At 77.3% G+C, this 24,239-nt stretch overlaps 1 protein-coding gene across 1 annotated transcript in view; it reads left to right on the top strand.

The window, feature by feature from the left end:
- FAM131A (family with sequence similarity 131 member A) overlaps positions 1-24,239 on the top strand; it is a 105,132-nt gene that overhangs the window by 68,116 nt on the left and 12,777 nt on the right. The window contains exons 2-3 of the mRNA XM_048506945.1: positions 2,535-2,634; positions 7,697-7,774. Coding sequence (XP_048362902.1) covers positions 2,535-2,634; positions 7,697-7,774 — 178 coding nt within the window. The remainder of the gene's footprint in view (positions 1-2,534; positions 2,635-7,696; positions 7,775-24,239) is intronic.

Genomic DNA, 24,239 nt, shown 5'->3' with positions numbered 1-24,239 from the left:
GGGCGGGAAACGAATGCACGCAGGCGCAGGCTGCCACGCACGCCGGTGCACCTCCTGCTAGACTGCTTCAAGTTCTGCGCGCTCCTGCTGAGAGGAGGGGCGTAACTAAGGCAAAAATCACGTGGCAAAATCACCCATTAGTAACCCCCTCTCGGCACACACAAATAATTAGTAACCTACTCTCGGGAACCTGTGAGAACCTGCTGGATCCCACCTCTAGGCAGCGCCCGCCCACAGTTACGCATGGACACGTTGGAGTAAGTGTGAGCCCCCCAGGGTGCTGGTTTTGTGCGATTGCTTTGGGAAGGGCACTCTTCTGGGTTCTTGCTGAGCTGGGGGGGGGGGCTGTTTCCTCCCCCCAGTTCTGAATGTAAAATGTCCCTCTGAGTAGAGGGAGGAAGGGAGGGGACTCCCACTCGGTTTTGTAGGGATTCTTCTGCAGTAGCTCTGGACGAAGGTGACCAGAAATCAGTTTGAGCCAGTGTGCGGAGTAGTGATTAAAGGGTCACCTTGGGATCTGGGAAGCCTGGAATCGAATCCTCACTGTTCCGTGAAAGCCTTGAGCCAGTCATGTGCTCTTGCACTAGCCTACCTTGCAGGGCTCTTAGGAGGACTGACGTGGAGGAGAGGAGGATACTGGTGTTTTGGGATTCCCCTTTGGGAGAAATGCAGGGTGTAAAAAAAAGCAGATGATTCTAATAATAATTGGAAGAGGGCAGTGGTGGGATCCAAAATTTTTAGTAACAGGTTCCCATGGTGGTGGGATTCAAACTGTGGCGTAGCGCCAATGGGGCTGGGCAGGGCACAACAGGGGCGGGGCATTCCTGGGCGGGGCTGTGGCAAGGATGCAGCTGCTGCGCCGGTCCTTGGGTGGGAAACGAATGCACGTAGGCGCAGGCTGCCACGCACGCCGATGCACCTCCTGCTAGACTGCTTCAAGTTCTGCACGCTACTGCTGAGAGGTGGGGTGTAACTCAGGCAAAAATCACGTGACAAAATCGCCAATTAGTAACCCCCTCACGGCACACACAAATAATTAGTAACCTACTCTCGGGAACCTGTGAGAACCTGCTGGATCCCACCTCTGGAAGAGGGTGTGGTTGTCTCTCTTACATGACAAGCATGTTCAGAGCTCAGGCCAGCATGGGTTAATTTCTCAAACCAGAGTCTGACTGTGTCCTCTATTTGGACTCTGTTTCCTTGCAATTCCGTTGAGACTTGATTACTCAAATACCATGGATCTTAAACGTCGGAGATGTTGCTGTCTCCAGCCTTCCCCAGGCACCTGAGAACTGAACAGACTGTGAAACAAAAGGACGACAAGCTAATAAAGAAACTGTAGTGCTTTGCCTCTCGAGGGCTTCTTAGAGAGACAGGGTCTAACTAAGGTCCCCTCCTACAGAATAGTGTACAAAATCAATTAAGCCCATTCTATCTAAGGGTATAACTGAGGCTTAAATAAATAAAATAACGAGGGTGTCTCTGGGGTCGTGACATGCACTAAGTTTGGCAGGTTGCCCAAGGAGAGGTGGACCAGCTCAGGTTGGAGCAGGTAACCCCCCCCCCATGCTGAAAATTAATGGGATCACACCTGGGAATAGCTGCTGCAGCGTAACCTAAGCAAGACCGCAAGACCCTGACTCTTAAAAGGGGGGGGGGGCGGGAAACTGTTGCATAATACACCACACAAGAAAATTGGAAGCGGAATTGGATGTGTGATGCATTAATACACATGAAAACACCTGCATCGGAAGGCTTGAATAAAAGGTGTTTTATAGGGCTGCTGTTTAGGAAGCAATTTGGGTTGTTACTGATGCTGTCTGGCCAGCCATTGTGAAGGTAATCATTTGCTAATGGGCTGCCTTGATTGGCTGATAAATTTCTCAGCGGGTCGTCCAGGTTGAACAAAAGAACCCCAGAGGCGCTTAATCAGCAGGGAGCGTTTCTCCGCCTGCCGCATTACTCCAAAGTAGGAGGGGAGAGCCAAAGTAGGAGGGGAGAGGCCGAGTGGCAGAGGAAGAGGCAACGAGCCAACATTGCTAACCTGAAGGGATCAGTCGGTCAGTCGGTCAATTTATTTTGATGTCAAATCAGATACCTTCGTTGGGACCTAGAAAAATGCAAGGGTCAACCAGTGTTTGATGGTATCATTATAATCCAGTCTTATTAACTTTCTGCTTACAGATGATACTCGCTCTCAGCCACAATTTTGCCCCATTGCGAGTTATTTCCAAGGAAAGATCAGAAAGAAGAGGGGAGTTATAGGACTGATCTGATCTTCCCAAGGCGTTTGCTAGTGCTGGCATAATATATTGTGAGCGAATGCTCGTGAAACGAGAGCAGTGCTGTAGCAGCCGCAGCGTAGTGGTTAAGAGCAGGTGTACTCTGATCTGGAGGAACCAGGTTTCATTCCCTGCTCTGCCGCTTGAGTTGTGGAGGCTTTCTGTATTTTACTCTAGGCCAAGATAAAGCTTCTGCTTCATAGCTCTAGTGGCAACACTCCCGTGACTCTACATTTTTGTTCTCTTTTGCAGGTAAATGTTGAGGATACTGTCGAAATGCTACCCAAGTCCCGGCGAGCCCTCACCATCCAAGAAATTGCAGCCCTCGCACGTTCCTCTTTGCATGGTAAGTGACAGGGAGCCCGGTGTCTGCGTCTCTGTTTATGAAGGCTGTGCATCAGCAAATGACCTTTAAAAATAGCTGTGGGGCTCTTTGGTGATACCATAATAGGGGCTCCAATATTAGGGCACCGCAGAAAGCCTGATGAGATCCTAAGTTCCCAGACGCAATACCCCACCTGACCACCTGGAGTGATGGCGCTGTAGAGTCAGAGAGATGAAACTTATCAGTTTCTCTGCTCACAAAATGTTCACTGTGGTGCAGGGAAGGGCTCTGCAGAATTTATATGGGCTTTCAAGTGCCTTGCATTTGCTTACCAAGGCTCACATGAGAGAATTTATTCCATGACTTGCCAAACAGCCTCAGATTAAGTGGCCCCATGCTTTGGGATCTGGAAGGGAGAAGGCTGTTATGTACCTCCTGCAAAGAGCAAAAGAGCTCCTTGCTATTGACTGTGGTTGGTGGTTCTGCTTAGTTTCAAGTAGTCTGTAAGCAGCACAGGGTGAAGATCCAGGCCAGGCTGATCAGTCATCAAAGTCCAGATGGGGTCCTATTGGCTCCCGATCCCCACTAGGTGGAAAGCTTGCAATACCCCCACTGACCATTTTAGTGGTGGCGCTGTAGAGCCACAGAGATCAAGCTAGGGCAGGGGTGGGCAATTATTTTTTCCATGGGGCCGCATAAGAAACAGAAAATATTGTGGAGGGCCGGGCCAAAAGGGTGAACTCAATTCTGCATAATATTTATTGTATTTCTTTATATAAAAAAGCAGTAAATAGCATTGTTTTGACAAGCGGGCCAGACTAGTATATGTTAAAGGTATGCAATGAAAAAGTGAGGTTGCCTTCCAAAAAATGTAATTTATTCACACAAATTTCTCAAAACAATGGTAGACAAAATGTTAAACATTTTTTACTATTTGTGACTCATACGGGCCAGTCAGGGTCATCCGGCGGGCCGGATGTGGCCCGCGGGCCGTATAATGCCCAGGTCTGAGCTAGGGTTGGTTCCCTGCTCCATCCTCCTTCCTAGTCAAAATAGCCCTAGACTCGGGATGTAAGAAAGTGCCTTGCCCAGCCTGGGCTCCTTTTTCACAGAAGTTCCAGGCTGAGACGAGATTTTCATGAGTTGGGGGGGCTGGGGGGGGGCTCCTGACTTGAATTCCCTCCATTTCTCCTCTGAGGCTATTTCAGAAATAAACGTGGGTCGAAATCTTCTCTGAAAAGACGAACAGCTCTGTTCCCTAAAAATAGGAAGAAGTCAACGAGATGCAAAATTAAATCTGAACCCGAGCCCACCTGACTGTCAACATCTGCAGGGGAGGAATGCAAATTGGAATGGGCGTGAGAAGGGAGAGGTGGACCCCTGCTTCATTTCCCCTCCTCCATCTGCACTTGCGAAGAAGGGAGGGTCTTTGCCCCCCCTGCCAGTGACAAATGTCAATCAATCGCGCATTTGACCAGGCGGCTTCTAGCTGATCAGGGCTGATAGCTCAGCATGTTCGTTTTTAAGGAGCCGGGAGAATTTTTTTTGTTTTATTGTTTGGGGCAGCAATTTGAGCAGCTGCCGTTCTGGAATTCATCAACCTCAATTCAGCAGGCAGCCCTCGGCTGGCTGATTTCCCAGCCTGCCGATGGATTTCGTTGGCTTCTTAACAGCATGGTGGGTCCTTGGCGCTTGAGAACAGATTGGCGGGCCGTTGGCAGGGCGGTTCGAGTTTTATGGAAACGCTCTTTTATTAAGATCGGTTCATCCGTCTTCCTGCCTTCCCGGAACCCGTTCTTTCTGGGCGCCGATTTGTCTACTGAAGAAGAAGAAGAAGAAGAAGAAGAAGAAGAAGAAGAAGAAGAAGAAGAAGAAGAAGAAGAAGAAGAAGAAGAAGAAGAGGAGGAGCGATGACAGAGGAGTGATGAGGAGGAGGAGTTTGGATTTATATCCCCCCTTTCTCTCCGGTGCAGGAGACTTAAGGAGCTTACAATCTTCTTTAGGTGCCCTTTCCTTCTCACAAACAAACAATCTCTGTGAGGCAGGAAATATGGTTGAGAGAGCTCCGAGAAGCTGTGACTAGCCCAAGGTCACCCAGCTGGCGTGTGTGGGAGTGTACAGGCTAATCTGAATTCCCCAGATAAGCCTCCACAGCTCAGGCGGCAGAGCTGGGAAACAAACCCGGTTCCTCCAGACAGATGACGAGCTTCCAACCTCCTACCACCACTCGTTGCTCCAAAGCGACCCGGCATGTCTTCCATCAGATTCTGCCTCTATTGGCATGGCACTTGGGGGGCATGCTCTTGAGCGGGCTTTTTCTCCCTGTCCCAAAATACTAGCACTCGAGGCCGTGCGGAGAAGCTGATGGACAGCACATTCAGGATGGATAAAATGAAATCGTTACACAGATAGCGCATTAAAAATGCGGATTATGTGGTCAGAGTGACGCAGTGATGGTCACAAACATTGATGGCTTAGGGCAGGTTTGATAAACCTATGGCGCTCCAGATGTTCATGGACTAAAATTCCCATCAGCCCCTGCCAATTGGCCATGCTGGCAGGGGTTGATAGGAATTGTAGTCCCTGAACATCTGGAGCGCCATAAGTTGGCCACCCCTGGCTTAGGGGATTAGATAGACTCATGGAGGAGTGGTCTGTCTGTGGCTACTAGCCATGGTGGCTAAAGGGAATGTCCACACTCAGAGGCAGTCGATCTCTGAATCCCAGTGCCAGGAGGCCACATCAGGAGAAGGCCTTAATCTTTGTCCTCCAGAGGAACTGGTTGGCCACTGTGGACTAGATGGACCACTGGTCTGATCCAGCAGGGCTCTTCTGATGTTCTTATCAAGGGCTTGGCTTCTATACCCTGTTGATGGTCCTCCGGAGAAACTGGCTTCTTATGCACCCAAAGACTGTCAATTCAGTGCTGTGTAGTGGGTTAGGATGGTGAACCAGCTCACTTTCCAATCCTCACTTTGCCATGAAGTTCCCTAGGGCCCCTTCCGAACACACGAGGCGACTCAGGTTCGACTCGTGTCGGCGGAATCGTACCTCAGCTCGAGTCCTCCCATTTCTCCGCACAGCAGCTGACTCGTGTCTCCGGAGCCGAGCTCAGAGGGCGGGACCACCTCCCTGTGCTGCGTTCCGATTGGTTGCTGAGTCCTTCGTTCTGCGCATGCCCAAAGCTTTTCGCCGCTGCCACAAGTCTCCCCTTCTGCGCATGGGCGAAATACTGAGCTGTGATTGGCTAGATGGCAGAGTCCGCCAGTCGACTCGACCCGCCAGTCGAGCTCAGAAATTCAATGGCGAGAAGGGGGGTGAGTCGAGTCAGACACGAGTCCGACGCTACGTCTGTGTGGAGGACTCAGGTCGGACTCAAGTCGATCTAAGGTTGACTCCTACAATGCAGAAGGGGCCTAGGTGACCTTTGGTCCATCCCTTTCCATCAGCCTCACCTATTTCTATTGTGAGGACAAAATGGGGAGGGTGAAGCACATCTGCCACCTTTAGCTCCTTGAGCAAAGGACGAAGATGGGAGATTGTGGTGGCGGCTCCTTTGACATCCCAGGGGCCTCTGGGGTGATCTCCTGTTCCTTTTGGTCCATCTCTGGTCCACTGTCAGACCTCCTTCCAGCCCTGCAGCCTTCGCCAATGCGAACCCTGGCCACCAATCCTCATCTTCACAGCTCTTGATAAACTTTCAAATGGCTCAGGATCCTGGGGAATGGCTGTTTCCAAACTAGAGCCATGCTGGCAGGGGCTGATGGGAATTGTAGTCCACAACATCTGGAGTGCCAAAGGTTCGCCACCACGGAACTAGAGGATTAAATAACTGCAAGTGTATTCAACCACTGCATTGTAAGGTTTCCAGATTTCATCTGCTCTTAACCACCACAACACGCTGGCTCTCTGATAGGATTAGGTTTATTAAGATGACAGATTGCTTTATTTAAAAGAAAGACGGTGTGGGAGAGAAAACGAGTTTGGGGAGCATCTCAACTTTCCTATCCCTTGCCATCTCTCTACAGGGAAAAGTCACGCTCAAGTTGCTTTTAACTCCATTGGGGGGAGATGTGGGCAATTTAGGATTGCACGCGTCGTTTGCAAAAGAGAAAAAAACTCTTTAAAATAAACACGGAAGGAATTGTAACGTACACGTTATAATTTCCGCTGTTTCAGGAGAATGGCCGTGTCAGTCGGCAGTAGAAGAGCTAGATTCAGCGCCAGTAGCTCTGTAGAGACTCACAAGATGTTCAGGATCTAAGCCCTCGAGAATTAAGGTTCCCTTCAACAGATACCTGGAGGATAGAAGAGCAAGATTCGACTCCAGTAGCACCTTCAAGATCTACAAGCTTTCAAGGATACAACCTTTCAAGAGACAAAGCTCCATCGGATACAAAGAGCAATGATCATCCACATTTCTACCTTGAAGATCTTGCTGGGTCTCGATGGTGCCGCTGGACTCAAACTGGTTTCTTCTGTGCAGGGATGTAGCTACCTGAAAAAGCACCTAGGGTACAGGTGTCAAACTTGCGGTCCTCCAGATGTTGTGGACTACAGTTCCCATCATCCCCTGGCAGGGGATAATGGGAACTGTAGTCCATAACATCTGGAGGGCCGCAAGTTTGACATCTGTGCCCTAGGGCAAGCACAATGGCTGGCTCGTGGCCAGGGACCACTTGAACCAGTCAATAGGGGAACATTGTGTGAGCCACCCCTGCCTTACAACTGTGCCCCACCCCTGAACTTCACGTGGCGTTCGGGGGCAGGCGTGCAGTTGAACCAGCCAGCATTTATCTGGGCTGCAAGTTTCGAGCCTGCAGTTTAAAACTCGACCAGGCCAAGCTGAGCCTAGTATTGAACTAATCAGTCAGACTGACTGGCTCCATCTTTGTACTGTTGGCTCCGCCCCCCCAAGCTTCACCTCCAACTCCCTACATGACCCTCCCAAGTGGTGCCCAGGGCTTCAGCCCCCTCCTGTCCCTCCCTAGTTACACCACTGCTTCTGTTTTTGTGTGTGTGTGTGGAGTCGAAACCCATACGTGACATTCTTTGTTGAAGGACAAGGGCCTTCTCCTCTCTCTTCTAGCCCACCCACTACCCTTGCACAGTGCTGTACCAGGACCAAACTGCACCCGGGGGCATGACCTCCGGGTCATGACCCTGGGTGCAGCAGTGGCGTAGGAGGTTAAGAGCAGTGGCGCAGGAGCAGCAGTGGCATAGGAGGTTAAGAGCTCGTGTATCTAATCTGGAGGAACTGGGTTTGATTCCCAGCTCTGCCGCCTGAGCTGTGGAGGCTGATCTGGGGAATTCAGATTAGCCTGTACACTCCCACACACGCCAACTGGGTGACCTTGGGCTAGTCACAGCTTCTCGGAGCTCTCTCAGCCCCACCTACCTCACAGGGTGTTTGTTGAGAGGGGGGAAGGGCAAGGAGATTGTCAGCCCGTTTGAGTCTCCTGCAGGAGAGAAAGGGGAGATATAAATCCAAACTCTTCTTCTTCTCCTCCCCATACCCCCCTGTCTGGCTCCCCATGCCCCCCACCCCACTTACAGGAGCCAGGGAGCCAGCAGAGAGGGTGGGGAGGGTGGGACTCGAATATGGGGCTTGGACTGGTGCTGTAGCAACCCCTAAGCCTCCCTGCTGGCCGGCTCCTGCCATCCCCAGGGTCTGAAGAGGGCAAAAGCCAACCTGCAGGGAGGCTGGGGGCGGGGGGGGACAGGGCTCGGCTGCGTGCAGCCAGGGACATGGGATAGCCCATGTCCCCATTAGCAGTACGCCACTGCTCTTGCGCCTTTTGGAACTGAAAGGAGTCTGCAATTAGAGCCATCAGCATGGGCCTGGAACGATCCGTTTTGACGATCTGGAGACTTGTTGCAGAGAATGTGTGTAACTCAGCTCTCTGTTTGTTGAATGTCTGTCAGTAGGCAAGCTCTCGCTTTAGATGATTTCTGGTGATCATTAAAGTTCTGGCTCAGAAACCGCCACGTGGGAAGCTGCTATAATCGGTCATGGTAGATCACTGCCTCTCTGTGCACTCGATAATGACCCAACCATGGGACACCTGCCAGGAAGGTGACAGGCCAACTGTGGCTTATCTATCACCTGTTACATGATAACCTGTCACTTGAACCAACTGTGCGACTCCCCCAGGGCAAATGCTTTCTAGGGAAGCGAAGTCTGAAGAGTTGTGCAAGGTCAGGTTTTCATGTTCAGGGATTTGTTAAATTAGCCCCCCCCCAACCCCCTCCCCCCCCTTTTCCCCCCCCCCCCCCCCCCCCCCCCCCTCCCCCCCCCCCCCCCCCCCCCCCCCCCCCCCCCCCCCCCCACCCCCCCCCCCCCCCCCCCCCCCCCCCCCCCACCCCCCCCCCCCCCCACACCCCCCCCCCACCTCCCCTCCCCCCCCCCACCCCCCCCCCCCCCCACCCCCCCCCCCCCCCACCCCCCCCCCCCCCCACCCCCCCCCCCCCCCACCCCCCCCCCCCCCCACCCCCCCCCCCCCCCACCCCCCCCCCCCCCCACCCCCCCCCCCCCCCACCCCCCCCCCCCCCCACCCCCCCCCCCCCCCACCCCCCCCCCCCCCCACCCCCCCCCCCCCCCACCCCCCCCCCCCCCCACCCCCCCCCCCCCCCACCCCCCCCCCCCCCCACCCCCCCCCCCCCCCACCCCCCCCCCCCCCCACCCCCCCCCCCCCCCACCCCCCCCCCCCCCCACCCCCCCCCCCCCCCACCCCCCCCCCCCCCCACCCCCCCCCCCCCCCACCCCCCCCCCCCCCCACCCCCCCCCCCCCCCACCCCCCCCCCCCCCCACCCCCCCCCCCCCCCACCCCCCCCCCCCCCCACCCCCCCCCCCCCCCACCCCCCCCCCCCCCCACCCCCCCCCCCCCCCACCCCCCCCCCCCCCCACCCCCCCCCCCCCCCACCCCCCCCCCCCCCCACCCCCCCCCCCCCCCACCCCCCCCCCCCCCCACCCCCCCCCCCCCCCACCCCCCCCCCCCCCCACCCCCCCCCCCCCCCACCCCCCCCCCCCCCCACCCCCCCCCCCCCCCACCCCCCCCCCCCCCCACCCCCCCCCCCCCCCACCCCCCCCCCCCCCCACCCCCCCCCCCCCCCACCCCCCCCCCCCCCCACCCCCCCCCCCCCCCACCCCCCCCCCCCCCCACCCCCCCCCCCCCCCACCCCCCCCCCCCCCCACCCCCCCCCCCCCCCACCCCCCCCCCCCCCCACCCCCCCCCCCCCCCACCCCCCCCCCCCCCCACCCCCCCCCCCCCCCACCCCCCCCCCCCCCCACCCCCCCCCCCCCCCACCCCCCCCCCCCCCCACCCCCCCCCCCCCCCACCCCCCCCCCCCCCCACCCCCCCCCCCCCCCACCCCCCCCCCCCCCCACCCCCCCCCCCCCCCACCCCCCCCCCCCCCCACCCCCCCCCCCCCCCACCCCCCCCCCCCCCCACCCCCCCCCCCCCCCACCCCCCCCCCCCCCCACCCCCCCCCCCCCCCACCCCCCCCCCCCCCCACCCCCCCCCCCCCCCACCCCCCCCCCCCCCCACCCCCCCCCCCCCCCACCCCCCCCCCCCCCCACCCCCCCCCCCCCCCACCCCCCCCCCCCCCCACCCCCCCCCCCCCCCACCCCCCCCCCCCCCCACCCCCCCCCCCCCCCACCCCCCCCCCCCCCCACCCCCCCCCCCCCCCACCCCCCCCCCCCCCCACCCCCCCCCCCCCCCACCCCCCCCCCCCCCCACCCCCCCCCCCCCCCACCCCCCCCCCCCCCCACCCCCCCCCCCCCCCACCCCCCCCCCCCCCCACCCCCCCCCCCCCCCACCCCCCCCCCCCCCCACCCCCCCCCCCCCCCACCCCCCCCCCCCCCCACCCCCCCCCCCCCCCACCCCCCCCCCCCCCCACCCCCCCCCCCCCCCACCCCCCCCCCCCCCCACCCCCCCCCCCCCCCACCCCCCCCCCCCCCCACCCCCCCCCCCCCCCACCCCCCCCCCCCCCCACCCCCCCCCCCCCCCACCCCCCCCCCCCCCCACCCCCCCCCCCCCCCACCCCCCCCCCCCCCCACCCCCCCCCCCCCCCACCCCCCCCCCCCCCCACCCCCCCCCCCCCCCACCCCCCCCCCCCCCCACCCCCCCCCCCCCCCACCCCCCCCCCCCCCCACCCCCCCCCCCCCCCACCCCCCCCCCCCCCCACCCCCCCCCCCCCCCACCCCCCCCCCCCCCCACCCCCCCCCCCCCCCACCCCCCCCCCCCCCCACCCCCCCCCCCCCCCACCCCCCCCCCCCCCCACCCCCCCCCCCCCCCACCCCCCCCCCCCCCCACCCCCCCCCCCCCCCACCCCCCCCCCCCCCCACCCCCCCCCCCCCCCACCCCCCCCCCCCCCCACCCCCCCCCCCCCCCACCCCCCCCCCCCCCCACCCCCCCCCCCCCCCACCCCCCCCCCCCCCCACCCCCCCCCCCCCCCACCCCCCCCCCCCCCCACCCCCCCCCCCCCCCACCCCCCCCCCCCCCCACCCCCCCCCCCCCCCACCCCCCCCCCCCCCCACCCCCCCCCCCCCCCACCCCCCCCCCCCCCCACCCCCCCCCCCCCCCACCCCCCCCCCCCCCCACCCCCCCCCCCCCCCACCCCCCCCCCCCCCCACCCCCCCCCCCCCCCACCCCCCCCCCCCCCCACCCCCCCCCCCCCCCACCCCCCCCCCCCCCCACCCCCCCCCCCCCCCACCCCCCCCCCCCCCCACCCCCCCCCCCCCCCACCCCCCCCCCCCCCCACCCCCCCCCCCCCCCACCCCCCCCCCCCCCCACCCCCCCCCCCCCCCACCCCCCCCCCCCCCCACCCCCCCCCCCCCCCACCCCCCCCCCCCCCCACCCCCCCCCCCCCCCACCCCCCCCCCCCCCCACCCCCCCCCCCCCCCACCCCCCCCCCCCCCCACCCCCCCCCCCCCCCACCCCCCCCCCCCCCCACCCCCCCCCCCCCCCACCCCCCCCCCCCCCCACCCCCCCCCCCCCCCACCCCCCCCCCCCCCCACCCCCCCCCCCCCCCACCCCCCCCCCCCCCCACCCCCCCCCCCCCCCACCCCCCCCCCCCCCCACCCCCCCCCCCCCCCACCCCCCCCCCCCCCCACCCCCCCCCCCCCCCACCCCCCCCCCCCCCCACCCCCCCCCCCCCCCACCCCCCCCCCCCCCCACCCCCCCCCCCCCCCACCCCCCCCCCCCCCCACCCCCCCCCCCCCCCACCCCCCCCCCCCCCCACCCCCCCCCCCCCCCACCCCCCCCCCCCCCCACCCCCCCCCCCCCCCACCCCCCCCCCCCCCCACCCCCCCCCCCCCCCACCCCCCCCCCCCCCCACCCCCCCCCCCCCCCACCCCCCCCCCCCCCCACCCCCCCCCCCCCCCACCCCCCCCCCCCCCCACCCCCCCCCCCCCCCACCCCCCCCCCCCCCCACCCCCCCCCCCCCCCACCCCCCCCCCCCCCCACCCCCCCCCCCCCCCACCCCCCCCCCCCCCCACCCCCCCCCCCCCCCACCCCCCCCCCCCCCCACCCCCCCCCCCCCCCACCCCCCCCCCCCCCCACCCCCCCCCCCCCCCACCCCCCCCCCCCCCCACCCCCCCCCCCCCCCACCCCCCCCCCCCCCCACCCCCCCCCCCCCCCACCCCCCCCCCCCCCCACCCCCCCCCCCCCCCACCCCCCCCCCCCCCCACCCCCCCCCCCCCCCACCCCCCCCCCCCCCCACCCCCCCCCCCCCCCACCCCCCCCCCCCCCCACCCCCCCCCCCCCCCACCCCCCCCCCCCCCCACCCCCCCCCCCCCCCACCCCCCCCCCCCCCCACCCCCCCCCCCCCCCACCCCCCCCCCCCCCCACCCCCCCCCCCCCCCACCCCCCCCCCCCCCCACCCCCCCCCCCCCCCACCCCCCCCCCCCCCCACCCCCCCCCCCCCCCACCCCCCCCCCCCCCCACCCCCCCCCCCCCCCACCCCCCCCCCCCCCCACCCCCCCCCCCCCCCACCCCCCCCCCCCCCCACCCCCCCCCCCCCCCACCCCCCCCCCCCCCCACCCCCCCCCCCCCCCACCCCCCCCCCCCCCCACCCCCCCCCCCCCCCACCCCCCCCCCCCCCCACCCCCCCCCCCCCCCACCCCCCCCCCCCCCCACCCCCCCCCCCCCCCACCCCCCCCCCCCCCCACCCCCCCCCCCCCCCACCCCCCCCCCCCCCCACCCCCCCCCCCCCCCACCCCCCCCCCCCCCCACCCCCCCCCCCCCCCACCCCCCCCCCCCCCCACCCCCCCCCCCCCCCACCCCCCCCCCCCCCCACCCCCCCCCCCCCCCACCCCCCCCCCCCCCCACCCCCCCCCCCCCCCACCCCCCCCCCCCCCCACCCCCCCCCCCCCCCACCCCCCCCCCCCCCCACCCCCCCCCCCCCCCACCCCCCCCCCCCCCCACCCCCCCCCCCCCCCACCCCCCCCCCCCCCCACCCCCCCCCCCCCCCACCCCCCCCCCCCCCCACCCCCCCCCCCCCCCACCCCCCCCCCCCCCCACCCCCCCCCCCCCCCACCCCCCCCCCCCCCCACCCCCCCCCCCCCCCACCCCCCCCCCCCCCCACCCCCCCCCCCCCCCACCCCCCCCCCCCCCCACCCCCCCCCCCCCCCACCCCCCCCCCCCCCCACCCCCCCCCCCCCCCACCCCCCCCCCCCCCCACCCCCCCCCCCCCCCACCCCCCCCCCCCCCCACCCCCCCCCCCCCCCACCCCCCCCCCCCCCCACCCCCCCCCCCCCCCACCCCCCCCCCCCCCCACCCCCCCCCCCCCCCACCCCCCCCCCCCCCCACCCCCCCCCCCCCCCACCCCCCCCCCCCCCCACCCCCCCCCCCCCCCACCCCCCCCCCCCCCCACCCCCCCCCCCCCCCACCCCCCCCCCCCCCCACCCCCCCCCCCCCCCACCCCCCCCCCCCCCCACCCCCCCCCCCCCCCACCCCCCCCCCCCCCCACCCCCCCCCCCCCCCACCCCCCCCCCCCCCCACCCCCCCCCCCCCCCACCCCCCCCCCCCCCCACCCCCCCCCCCCCCCACCCCCCCCCCCCCCCACCCCCCCCCCCCCCCACCCCCCCCCCCCCCCACCCCCCCCCCCCCCCACCCCCCCCCCCCCCCACCCCCCCCCCCCCCCACCCCCCCCCCCCCCCACCCCCCCCCCCCCCCACCCCCCCCCCCCCCCACCCCCCCCCCCCCCCACCCCCCCCCCCCCCCACCCCCCCCCCCCCCCACCCCCCCCCCCCCCCACCCCCCCCCCCCCCCACCCCCCCCCCCCCCCACCCCCCCCCCCCCCCACCCCCCCCCCCCCCCACCCCCCCCCCCCCCCACCCCCCCCCCCCCCCACCCCCCCCCCCCCCCACCCCCCCCCCCCCCCACCCCCCCCCCCCCCCACCCCCCCCCCCCCCCACCCCCCCCCCCCCCCACCCCCCCCCCCCCCCACCCCCCCCCCCCCCCACCCCCCCCCCCCCCCACCCCCCCCCCCCCCCACCCCCCCCCCCCCCCACCCCCCCCCCCCCCCACCCCCCCCCCCCCCCACCCCCCCCCCCCCCCACCCCCCCCCCCCCCCACCCCCCCCCCCCCCCACCCCCCCCCCCCCCCACCCCCCCCCCCCCCCACCCCCCCCCCCCCCCACCCCCCCCCCCCCCCACCCCCCCCCCCCCCCACCCCCCCCCCCCCCCACCCCCCCCCCCCCCCACCCCCCCCCCCCCCCACCCCCCCCCCCCCCCACCCCCCCCCCCCCCCACCCCCCCCCCCCCCCACCCCCCCCCCCCCCCACCCCCCCCCCCCCCCACCCCCCCCCCCCCCCACCCCCCCCCCCCCCCACCCCCCCCCCCCCCCACCCCCCCCCCCCCCCACCCCCCCCCCCCCCCACCCCCCCCCCCCCCCACCCCCCCCCCCCCCCACCCCCCCCCCCCCCCACCCCCCCCCCCCCCCACCCCCCCCCCCCCCCACCCCCCCCCCCCCCCACCCCCCCCCCCCCCCACCCCCCCCCCCCCCCACCCCCCCCCCCCCCCACCCCCCCCCCCCCCCACCCCCCCCCCCCCCCACCCCCCCCCCCCCCCACCCCCCCCCCCCCCCACCCCCCCCCCCCCCCACCCCCCCCCCCCCCCACCCCCCCCCCCCCCCACCCCCCCCCCCCCCCACCCCCCCCCCCCCCCACCCCCCCCCCCCCCCACCCCCCCCCCCCCCCACCCCCCCCCCCCCCCACCCCCCCCCCCCCCCACCCCCCCCCCCCCCCACCCCCCCCCCCCCCCACCCCCCCCCCCCCCCACCCCCCCCCCCCCCCACCCCCCCCCCCCCCCACCCCCCCCCCCCCCCACCCCCCCCCCCCCCCACCCCCCCCCCCCCCCACCCCCCCCCCCCCCCACCCCCCCCCCCCCCCACCCCCCCCCCCCCCCACCCCCCCCCCCCCCCACCCCCCCCCCCCCCCACCCCCCCCCCCCCCCACCCCCCCCCCCCCCCACCCCCCCCCCCCCCCACCCCCCCCCCCCCCCACCCCCCCCCCCCCCCACCCCCCCCCCCCCCCACCCCCCCCCCCCCCCACCCCCCCCCCCCCCCACCCCCCCCCCCCCCCACCCCCCCCCCCCCCCACCCCCCCCCCCCCCCACCCCCCCCCCCCCCCACCCCCCCCCCCCCCCACCCCCCCCCCCCCCCACCCCCCCCCCCCCCCACCCCCCCCCCCCCCCACCCCCCCCCCCCCCCACCCCCCCCCCCCCCCACCCCCCCCCCCCCCCACCCCCCCCCCCCCCCACCCCCCCCCCCCCCCACCCCCCCCCCCCCCCACCCCCCCCCCCCCCCACCCCCCCCCCCCCCCACCCCCCCCCCCCCCCACCCCCCCCCCCCCCCACCCCCCCCCCCCCCCACCCCCCCCCCCCCCCACCCCCCCCCCCCCCCACCCCCCCCCCCCCCCACCCCCCCCCCCCCCCACCCCCCCCCCCCCCCACCCCCCCCCCCCCCCACCCCCCCCCCCCCCCACCCCCCCCCCCCCCCACCCCCCCCCCCCCCCACCCCCCCCCCCCCCCACCCCCCCCCCCCCCCACCCCCCCCCCCCCCCACCCCCCCCCCCCCCCACCCCCCCCCCCCCCCACCCCCCCCCCCCCCCACCCCCCCCCCCCCCCACCCCCCCCCCCCCCCACCCCCCCCCCCCCCCACCCCCCCCCCCCCCCACCCCCCCCCCCCCCCACCCCCCCCCCCCCCCACCCCCCCCCCCCCCCACCCCCCCCCCCCCCCACCCCCCCCCCCCCCCACCCCCCCCCCCCCCCACCCCCCCCCCCCCCCACCCCCCCCCCCCCCCACCCCCCCCCCCCCCCACCCCCCCCCCCCCCCACCCCCCCCCCCCCCCACCCCCCCCCCCCCCCACCCCCCCCCCCCCCCACCCCCCCCCCCCCCCACCCCCCCCCCCCCCCACCCCCCCCCCCCCCCACCCCCCCCCCCCCCCACCCCCCCCCCCCCCCACCCCCCCCCCCCCCCACCCCCCCCCCCCCCCACCCCCCCCCCCCCCCACCCCCCCCCCCCCCCACCCCCCCCCCCCCCCACCCCCCCCCCCCCCCACCCCCCCCCCCCCCCACCCCCCCCCCCCCCCACCCCCCCCCCCCCCCACCCCCCCCCCCCCCCACCCCCCCCCCCCCCCACCCCCCCCCCCCCCCACCCCCCCCCCCCCCCACCCCCCCCCCCCCCCACCCCCCCCCCCCCCCACCCCCCCCCCCCCCCACCCCCCCCCCCCCCCACCCCCCCCCCCCCCCACCCCCCCCCCCCCCCACCCCCCCCCCCCCCCACCCCCCCCCCCCCCCACCCCCCCCCCCCCCCACCCCCCCCCCCCCCCACCCCCCCCCCCCCCCACCCCCCCCCCCCCCCACCCCCCCCCCCCCCCACCCCCCCCCCCCCCCACCCCCCCCCCCCCCCACCCCCCCCCCCCCCCACCCCCCCCCCCCCCCACCCCCCCCCCCCCCCACCCCCCCCCCCCCCCACCCCCCCCCCCCCCCACCCCCCCCCCCCCCCACCCCCCCCCCCCCCCACCCCCCCCCCCCCCCACCCCCCCCCCCCCCCACCCCCCCCCCCCCCCACCCCCCCCCCCCCCCACCCCCCCCCCCCCCCACCCCCCCCCCCCCCCACCCCCCCCCCCCCCCACCCCCCCCCCCCCCCACCCCCCCCCCCCCCCACCCCCCCCCCCCCCCACCCCCCCCCCCCCCCACCCCCCCCCCCCCCCACCCCCCCCCCCCCCCACCCCCCCCCCCCCCCACCCCCCCCCCCCCCCACCCCCCCCCCCCCCCACCCCCCCCCCCCCCCACCCCCCCCCCCCCCCACCCCCCCCCCCCCCCACCCCCCCCCCCCCCCACCCCCCCCCCCCCCCACCCCCCCCCCCCCCCACCCCCCCCCCCCCCCACCCCCCCCCCCCCCCACCCCCCCCCCCCCCCACCCCCCCCCCCCCCCACCCCCCCCCCCCCCCACCCCCCCCCCCCCCCACCCCCCCCCCCCCCCACCCCCCCCCCCCCCCACCCCCCCCCCCCCCCACCCCCCCCCCCCCCCACCCCCCCCCCCCCCCACCCCCCCCCCCCCCCACCCCCCCCCCCCCCCACCCCCCCCCCCCCCCACCCCCCCCCCCCCCCACCCCCCCCCCCCCCCACCCCCCCCCCCCCCCACCCCCCCCCCCCCCCACCCCCCCCCCCCCCCACCCCCCCCCCCCCCCACCCCCCCCCCCCCCCACCCCCCCCCCCCCCCACCCCCCCCCCCCCCCACCCCCCCCCCCCCCCACCCCCCCCCCCCCCCACCCCCCCCCCCCCCCACCCCCCCCCCCCCCCACCCCCCCCCCCCCCCACCCCCCCCCCCCCCCACCCCCCCCCCCCCCCACCCCCCCCCCCCCCCACCCCCCCCCCCCCCCACCCCCCCCCCCCCCCACCCCCCCCCCCCCCCACCCCCCCCCCCCCCCACCCCCCCCCCCCCCCACCCCCCCCCCCCCCCACCCCCCCCCCCCCCCACCCCCCCCCCCCCCCACCCCCCCCCCCCCCCACCCCCCCCCCCCCCCACCCCCCCCCCCCCCCACCCCCCCCCCCCCCCACCCCCCCCCCCCCCCACCCCCCCCCCCCCCCACCCCCCCCCCCCCCCACCCCCCCCCCCCCCCACCCCCCCCCCCCCCCACCCCCCCCCCCCCCCACCCCCCCCCCCCCCCACCCCCCCCCCCCCCCACCCCCCCCCCCCCCCACCCCCCCCCCCCCCCACCCCCCCCCCCCCCCACCCCCCCCCCCCCCCACCCCCCCCCCCCCCCACCCCCCCCCCCCCCCACCCCCCCCCCCCCCCACCCCCCCCCCCCCCCACCCCCCCCCCCCCCCACCCCCCCCCCCCCCCACCCCCCCCCCCCCCCACCCCCCCCCCCCCCCACCCCCCCCCCCCCCCACCCCCCCCCCCCCCCACCCCCCCCCCCCCCCACCCCCCCCCCCCCCCACCCCCCCCCCCCCCCACCCCCCCCCCCCCCCACCCCCCCCCCCCCCCACCCCCCCCCCCCCCCACCCCCCCCCCCCCCCACCCCCCCCCCCCCCCACCCCCCCCCCCCCCCACCCCCCCCCCCCCCCACCCCCCCCCCCCCCCACCCCCCCCCCCCCCCACCCCCCCCCCCCCCCACCCCCCCCCCCCCCCACCCCCCCCCCCCCCCACCCCCCCCCCCCCCCACCCCCCCCCCCCCCCACCCCCCCCCCCCCCCACCCCCCCCCCCCCCCACCCCCCCCCCCCCCCACCCCCCCCCCCCCCCACCCCCCCCCCCCCCCACCCCCCCCCCCCCCCACCCCCCCCCCCCCCCACCCCCCCCCCCCCCCACCCCCCCCCCCCCCCACCCCCCCCCCCCCCCACCCCCCCCCCCCCCCACCCCCCCCCCCCCCCACCCCCCCCCCCCCCCACCCCCCCCCCCCCCCACCCCCCCCCCCCCCCACCCCCCCCCCCCCCCACCCCCCCCCCCCCCCACCCCCCCCCCCCCCCACCCCCCCCCCCCCCCACCCCCCCCCCCCCCCACCCCCCCCCCCCCCCACCCCCCCCCCCCCCCACCCCCCCCCCCCCCCACCCCCCCCCCCCCCCACCCCCCCCCCCCCCCACCCCCCCCCCCCCCCACCCCCCCCCCCCCCCACCCCCCCCCCCCCCCACCCCCCCCCCCCCCCACCCCCCCCCCCCCCCACCCCCCCCCCCCCCCACCCCCCCCCCCCCCCACCCCCCCCCCCCCCCACCCCCCCCCCCCCCCACCCCCCCCCCCCCCCACCCCCCCCCCCCCCCACCCCCCCCCCCCCCCACCCCCCCCCCCCCCCACCCCCCCCCCCCCCCACCCCCCCCCCCCCCCACCCCCCCCCCCCCCCACCCCCCCCCCCCCCCACCCCCCCCCCCCCCCACCCCCCCCCCCCCCCACCCCCCCCCCCCCCCACCCCCCCCCCCCCCCACCCCCCCCCCCCCCCACCCCCCCCCCCCCCCACCCCCCCCCCCCCCCACCCCCCCCCCCCCCCACCCCCCCCCCCCCCCACCCCCCCCCCCCCCCACCCCCCCCCCCCCCCACCCCCCCCCCCCCCCACCCCCCCCCCCCCCCACCCCCCCCCCCCCCCACCCCCCCCCCCCCCCACCCCCCCCCCCCCCCACCCCCCCCCCCCCCCACCCCCCCCCCCCCCCACCCCCCCCCCCCCCCACCCCCCCCCCCCCCCACCCCCCCCCCCCCCCACCCCCCCCCCCCCCCACCCCCCCCCCCCCCCACCCCCCCCCCCCCCCACCCCCCCCCCCCCCCACCCCCCCCCCCCCCCACCCCCCCCCCCCCCCACCCCCCCCCCCCCCCACCCCCCCCCCCCCCCACCCCCCCCCCCCCCCACCCCCCCCCCCCCCCACCCCCCCCCCCCCCCACCCCCCCCCCCCCCCACCCCCCCCCCCCCCCACCCCCCCCCCCCCCCACCCCCCCCCCCCCCCACCCCCCCCCCCCCCCACCCCCCCCCCCCCCCACCCCCCCCCCCCCCCACCCCCCCCCCCCCCCACCCCCCCCCCCCCCCACCCCCCCCCCCCCCCACCCCCCCCCCCCCCCACCCCCCCCCCCCCCCACCCCCCCCCCCCCCCACCCCCCCCCCCCCCCACCCCCCCCCCCCCCCACCCCCCCCCCCCCCCACCCCCCCCCCCCCCCACCCCCCCCCCCCCCCACCCCCCCCCCCCCCCACCCCCCCCCCCCCCCACCCCCCCCCCCCCCCACCCCCCCCCCCCCCCACCCCCCCCCCCCCCCACCCCCCCCCCCCCCCACCCCCCCCCCCCCCCACCCCCCCCCCCCCCCACCCCCCCCCCCCCCCACCCCCCCCCCCCCCCACCCCCCCCCCCCCCCACCCCCCCCCCCCCCCACCCCCCCCCCCCCCCACCCCCCCCCCCCCCCACCCCCCCCCCCCCCCACCCCCCCCCCCCCCCACCCCCCCCCCCCCCCACCCCCCCCCCCCCCCACCCCCCCCCCCCCCCACCCCCCCCCCCCCCCACCCCCCCCCCCCCCCACCCCCCCCCCCCCCCACCCCCCCCCCCCCCCACCCCCCCCCCCCCCCACCCCCCCCCCCCCCCACCCCCCCCCCCCCCCACCCCCCCCCCCCCCCACCCCCCCCCCCCCCCACCCCCCCCCCCCCCCACCCCCCCCCCCCCCCACCCCCCCCCCCCCCCACCCCCCCCCCCCCCCACCCCCCCCCCCCCCCACCCCCCCCCCCCCCCACCCCCCCCCCCCCCCACCCCCCCCCCCCCCCACCCCCCCCCCCCCCCACCCCCCCCCCCCCCCACCCCCCCCCCCCCCCACCCCCCCCCCCCCCCACCCCCCCCCCCCCCCACCCCCCCCCCCCCCCACCCCCCCCCCCCCCCACCCCCCCCCCCCCCCACCCCCCCCCCCCCCCACCCCCCCCCCCCCCCACCCCCCCCCCCCCCCACCCCCCCCCCCCCCCACCCCCCCCCCCCCCCACCCCCCCCCCCCCCCACCCCCCCCCCCCCCCACCCCCCCCCCCCCCCACCCCCCCCCCCCCCCACCCCCCCCCCCCCCCACCCCCCCCCCCCCCCACCCCCCCCCCCCCCCACCCCCCCCCCCCCCCACCCCCCCCCCCCCCCACCCCCCCCCCCCCCCACCCCCCCCCCCCCCCACCCCCCCCCCCCCCCACCCCCCCCCCCCCCCACCCCCCCCCCCCCCCACCCCCCCCCCCCCCCACCCCCCCCCCCCCCCACCCCCCCCCCCCCCCACCCCCCCCCCCCCCCACCCCCCCCCCCCCCCACCCCCCCCCCCCCCCACCCCCCCCCCCCCCCACCCCCCCCCCCCCCCACCCCCCCCCCCCCCCACCCCCCCCCCCCCCCACCCCCCCCCCCCCCCACCCCCCCCCCCCCCCACCCCCCCCCCCCCCCACCCCCCCCCCCCCCCACCCCCCCCCCCCCCCACCCCCCCCCCCCCCCACCCCCCCCCCCCCCCACCCCCCCCCCCCCCCACCCCCCCCCCCCCCCACCCCCCCCCCCCCCCACCCCCCCCCCCCCCCACCCCCCCCCCCCCCCACCCCCCCCCCCCCCCACCCCCCCCCCCCCCCACCCCCCCCCCCCCCCACCCCCCCCCCCCCCCACCCCCCCCCCCCCCCACCCCCCCCCCCCCCCACCCCCCCCCCCCCCCACCCCCCCCCCCCCCCACCCCCCCCCCCCCCCACCCCCCCCCCCCCCCACCCCCCCCCCCCCCCACCCCCCCCCCCCCCCACCCCCCCCCCCCCCCACCCCCCCCCCCCCCCACCCCCCCCCCCCCCCACCCCCCCCCCCCCCCACCCCCCCCCCCCCCCACCCCCCCCCCCCCCCACCCCCCCCCCCCCCCACCCCCCCCCCCCCCCACCCCCCCCCCCCCCCACCCCCCCCCCCCCCCACCCCCCCCCCCCCCCACCCCCCCCCCCCCCCACCCCCCCCCCCCCCCACCCCCCCCCCCCCCCACCCCCCCCCCCCCCCACCCCCCCCCCCCCCCACCCCCCCCCCCCCCCACCCCCCCCCCCCCCCACCCCCCCCCCCCCCCACCCCCCCCCCCCCCCACCCCCCCCCCCCCCCACCCCCCCCCCCCCCCACCCCCCCCCCCCCCCACCCCCCCCCCCCCCCACCCCCCCCCCCCCCCACCCCCCCCCCCCCCCACCCCCCCCCCCCCCCACCCCCCCCCCCCCCCACCCCCCCCCCCCCCCACCCCCCCCCCCCCCCACCCCCCCCCCCCCCCACCCCCCCCCCCCCCCACCCCCCCCCCCCCCCACCCCCCCCCCCCCCCACCCCCCCCCCCCCCCACCCCCCCCCCCCCCCACCCCCCCCCCCCCCCACCCCCCCCCCCCCCCACCCCCCCCCCCCCCCACCCCCCCCCCCCCCCACCCCCCCCCCCCCCCACCCCCCCCCCCCCCCACCCCCCCCCCCCCCCACCCCCCCCCCCCCCCACCCCCCCCCCCCCCCACCCCCCCCCCCCCCCACCCCCCCCCCCCCCCACCCCCCCCCCCCCCCACCCCCCCCCCCCCCCACCCCCCCCCCCCCCCACCCCCCCCCCCCCCCACCCCCCCCCCCCCCCACCCCCCCCCCCCCCCACCCCCCCCCCCCCCCACCCCCCCCCCCCCCCACCCCCCCCCCCCCCCACCCCCCCCCCCCCCCACCCCCCCCCCCCCCCACCCCCCCCCCCCCCCACCCCCCCCCCCCCCCACCCCCCCCCCCCCCCACCCCCCCCCCCCCCCACCCCCCCCCCCCCCCACCCCCCCCCCCCCCCACCCCCCCCCCCCCCCACCCCCCCCCCCCCCCACCCCCCCCCCCCCCCACCCCCCCCCCCCCCCACCCCCCCCCCCCCCCACCCCCCCCCCCCCCCACCCCCCCCCCCCCCCACCCCCCCCCCCCCCCACCCCCCCCCCCCCCCACCCCCCCCCCCCCCCACCCCCCCCCCCCCCCACCCCCCCCCCCCCCCACCCCCCCCCCCCCCCACCCCCCCCCCCCCCCACCCCCCCCCCCCCCCACCCCCCCCCCCCCCCACCCCCCCCCCCCCCCACCCCCCCCCCCCCCCACCCCCCCCCCCCCCCACCCCCCCCCCCCCCCACCCCCCCCCCCCCCCACCCCCCCCCCCCCCCACCCCCCCCCCCCCCCACCCCCCCCCCCCCCCACCCCCCCCCCCCCCCACCCCCCCCCCCCCCCACCCCCCCCCCCCCCCACCCCCCCCCCCCCCCACCCCCCCCCCCCCCCACCCCCCCCCCCCCCCACCCCCCCCCCCCCCCACCCCCCCCCCCCCCCACCCCCCCCCCCCCCCACCCCCCCCCCCCCCCACCCCCCCCCCCCCCCACCCCCCCCCCCCCCCACCCCCCCCCCCCCCCACCCCCCCCCCCCCCCACCCCCCCCCCCCCCCACCCCCCCCCCCCCCCACCCCCCCCCCCCCCCACCCCCCCCCCCCCCCACCCCCCCCCCCCCCCACCCCCCCCCCCCCCCACCCCCCCCCCCCCCCACCCCCCCCCCCCCCCACCCCCCCCCCCCCCCACCCCCCCCCCCCCCCACCCCCCCCCCCCCCCACCCCCCCCCCCCCCCACCCCCCCCCCCCCCCACCCCCCCCCCCCCCCACCCCCCCCCCCCCCCACCCCCCCCCCCCCCCACCCCCCCCCCCCCCCACCCCCCCCCCCCCCCACCCCCCCCCCCCCCCACCCCCCCCCCCCCCCACCCCCCCCCCCCCCCACCCCCCCCCCCCCCCACCCCCCCCCCCCCCCACCCCCCCCCCCCCCCACCCCCCCCCCCCCCCACCCCCCCCCCCCCCCACCCCCCCCCCCCCCCACCCCCCCCCCCCCCCACCCCCCCCCCCCCCCACCCCCCCCCCCCCCCACCCCCCCCCCCCCCCACCCCCCCCCCCCCCCACCCCCCCCCCCCCCCACCCCCCCCCCCCCCCACCCCCCCCCCCCCCCACCCCCCCCCCCCCCCACCCCCCCCCCCCCCCACCCCCCCCCCCCCCCACCCCCCCCCCCCCCCACCCCCCCCCCCCCCCACCCCCCCCCCCCCCCACCCCCCCCCCCCCCCACCCCCCCCCCCCCCCACCCCCCCCCCCCCCCACCCCCCCCCCCCCCCACCCCCCCCCCCCCCCACCCCCCCCCCCCCCCACCCCCCCCCCCCCCCACCCCCCCCCCCCCCCACCCCCCCCCCCCCCCACCCCCCCCCCCCCCCACCCCCCCCCCCCCCCACCCCCCCCCCCCCCCACCCCCCCCCCCCCCCACCCCCCCCCCCCCCCACCCCCCCCCCCCCCATGTTATGGACTACAGTTCCCATGATGCTGGCAGGGGATGATGGGAACTGTAGTCCATAACATCTGGAGGGCCGCGAGTTTGACACCTATGCATTACAACATCCTAGCCCTCTGAGTGAGGCTTGAATTGTAATGAAAGGCCAACAAAACTAGTTAAAGAACTGGCAGCCGTGATATCAAACAAAATTAAATAAGGATAATAATAACAAAGATGCCGCCGGTAAACAGGCCTTCACCATTAAAACAAACCATTAAGCAAGTCATTAAAAAAGCTCAGGCATAACAGCATACAAGAAATATGCGAGAGAAATTAATCCCCCCAGCAATACAAGCCAAAAACACCTCTCAGTGGAAAGAACCAACTTCCTTTTCTTCTGTTGATGACTCTGTAC

The sequence above is a fragment of the Sphaerodactylus townsendi genome, linkage group LG08, assembly GCF_021028975.2.
Source record: "Sphaerodactylus townsendi isolate TG3544 linkage group LG08, MPM_Stown_v2.3, whole genome shotgun sequence".
NCBI lineage: Eukaryota > Metazoa > Chordata > Lepidosauria > Squamata > Sphaerodactylidae > Sphaerodactylus > Sphaerodactylus townsendi.
The sequence above is the reverse complement of the archived record's forward strand: the minus strand, read 5'-3'. Positions and strand labels throughout refer to the sequence as shown.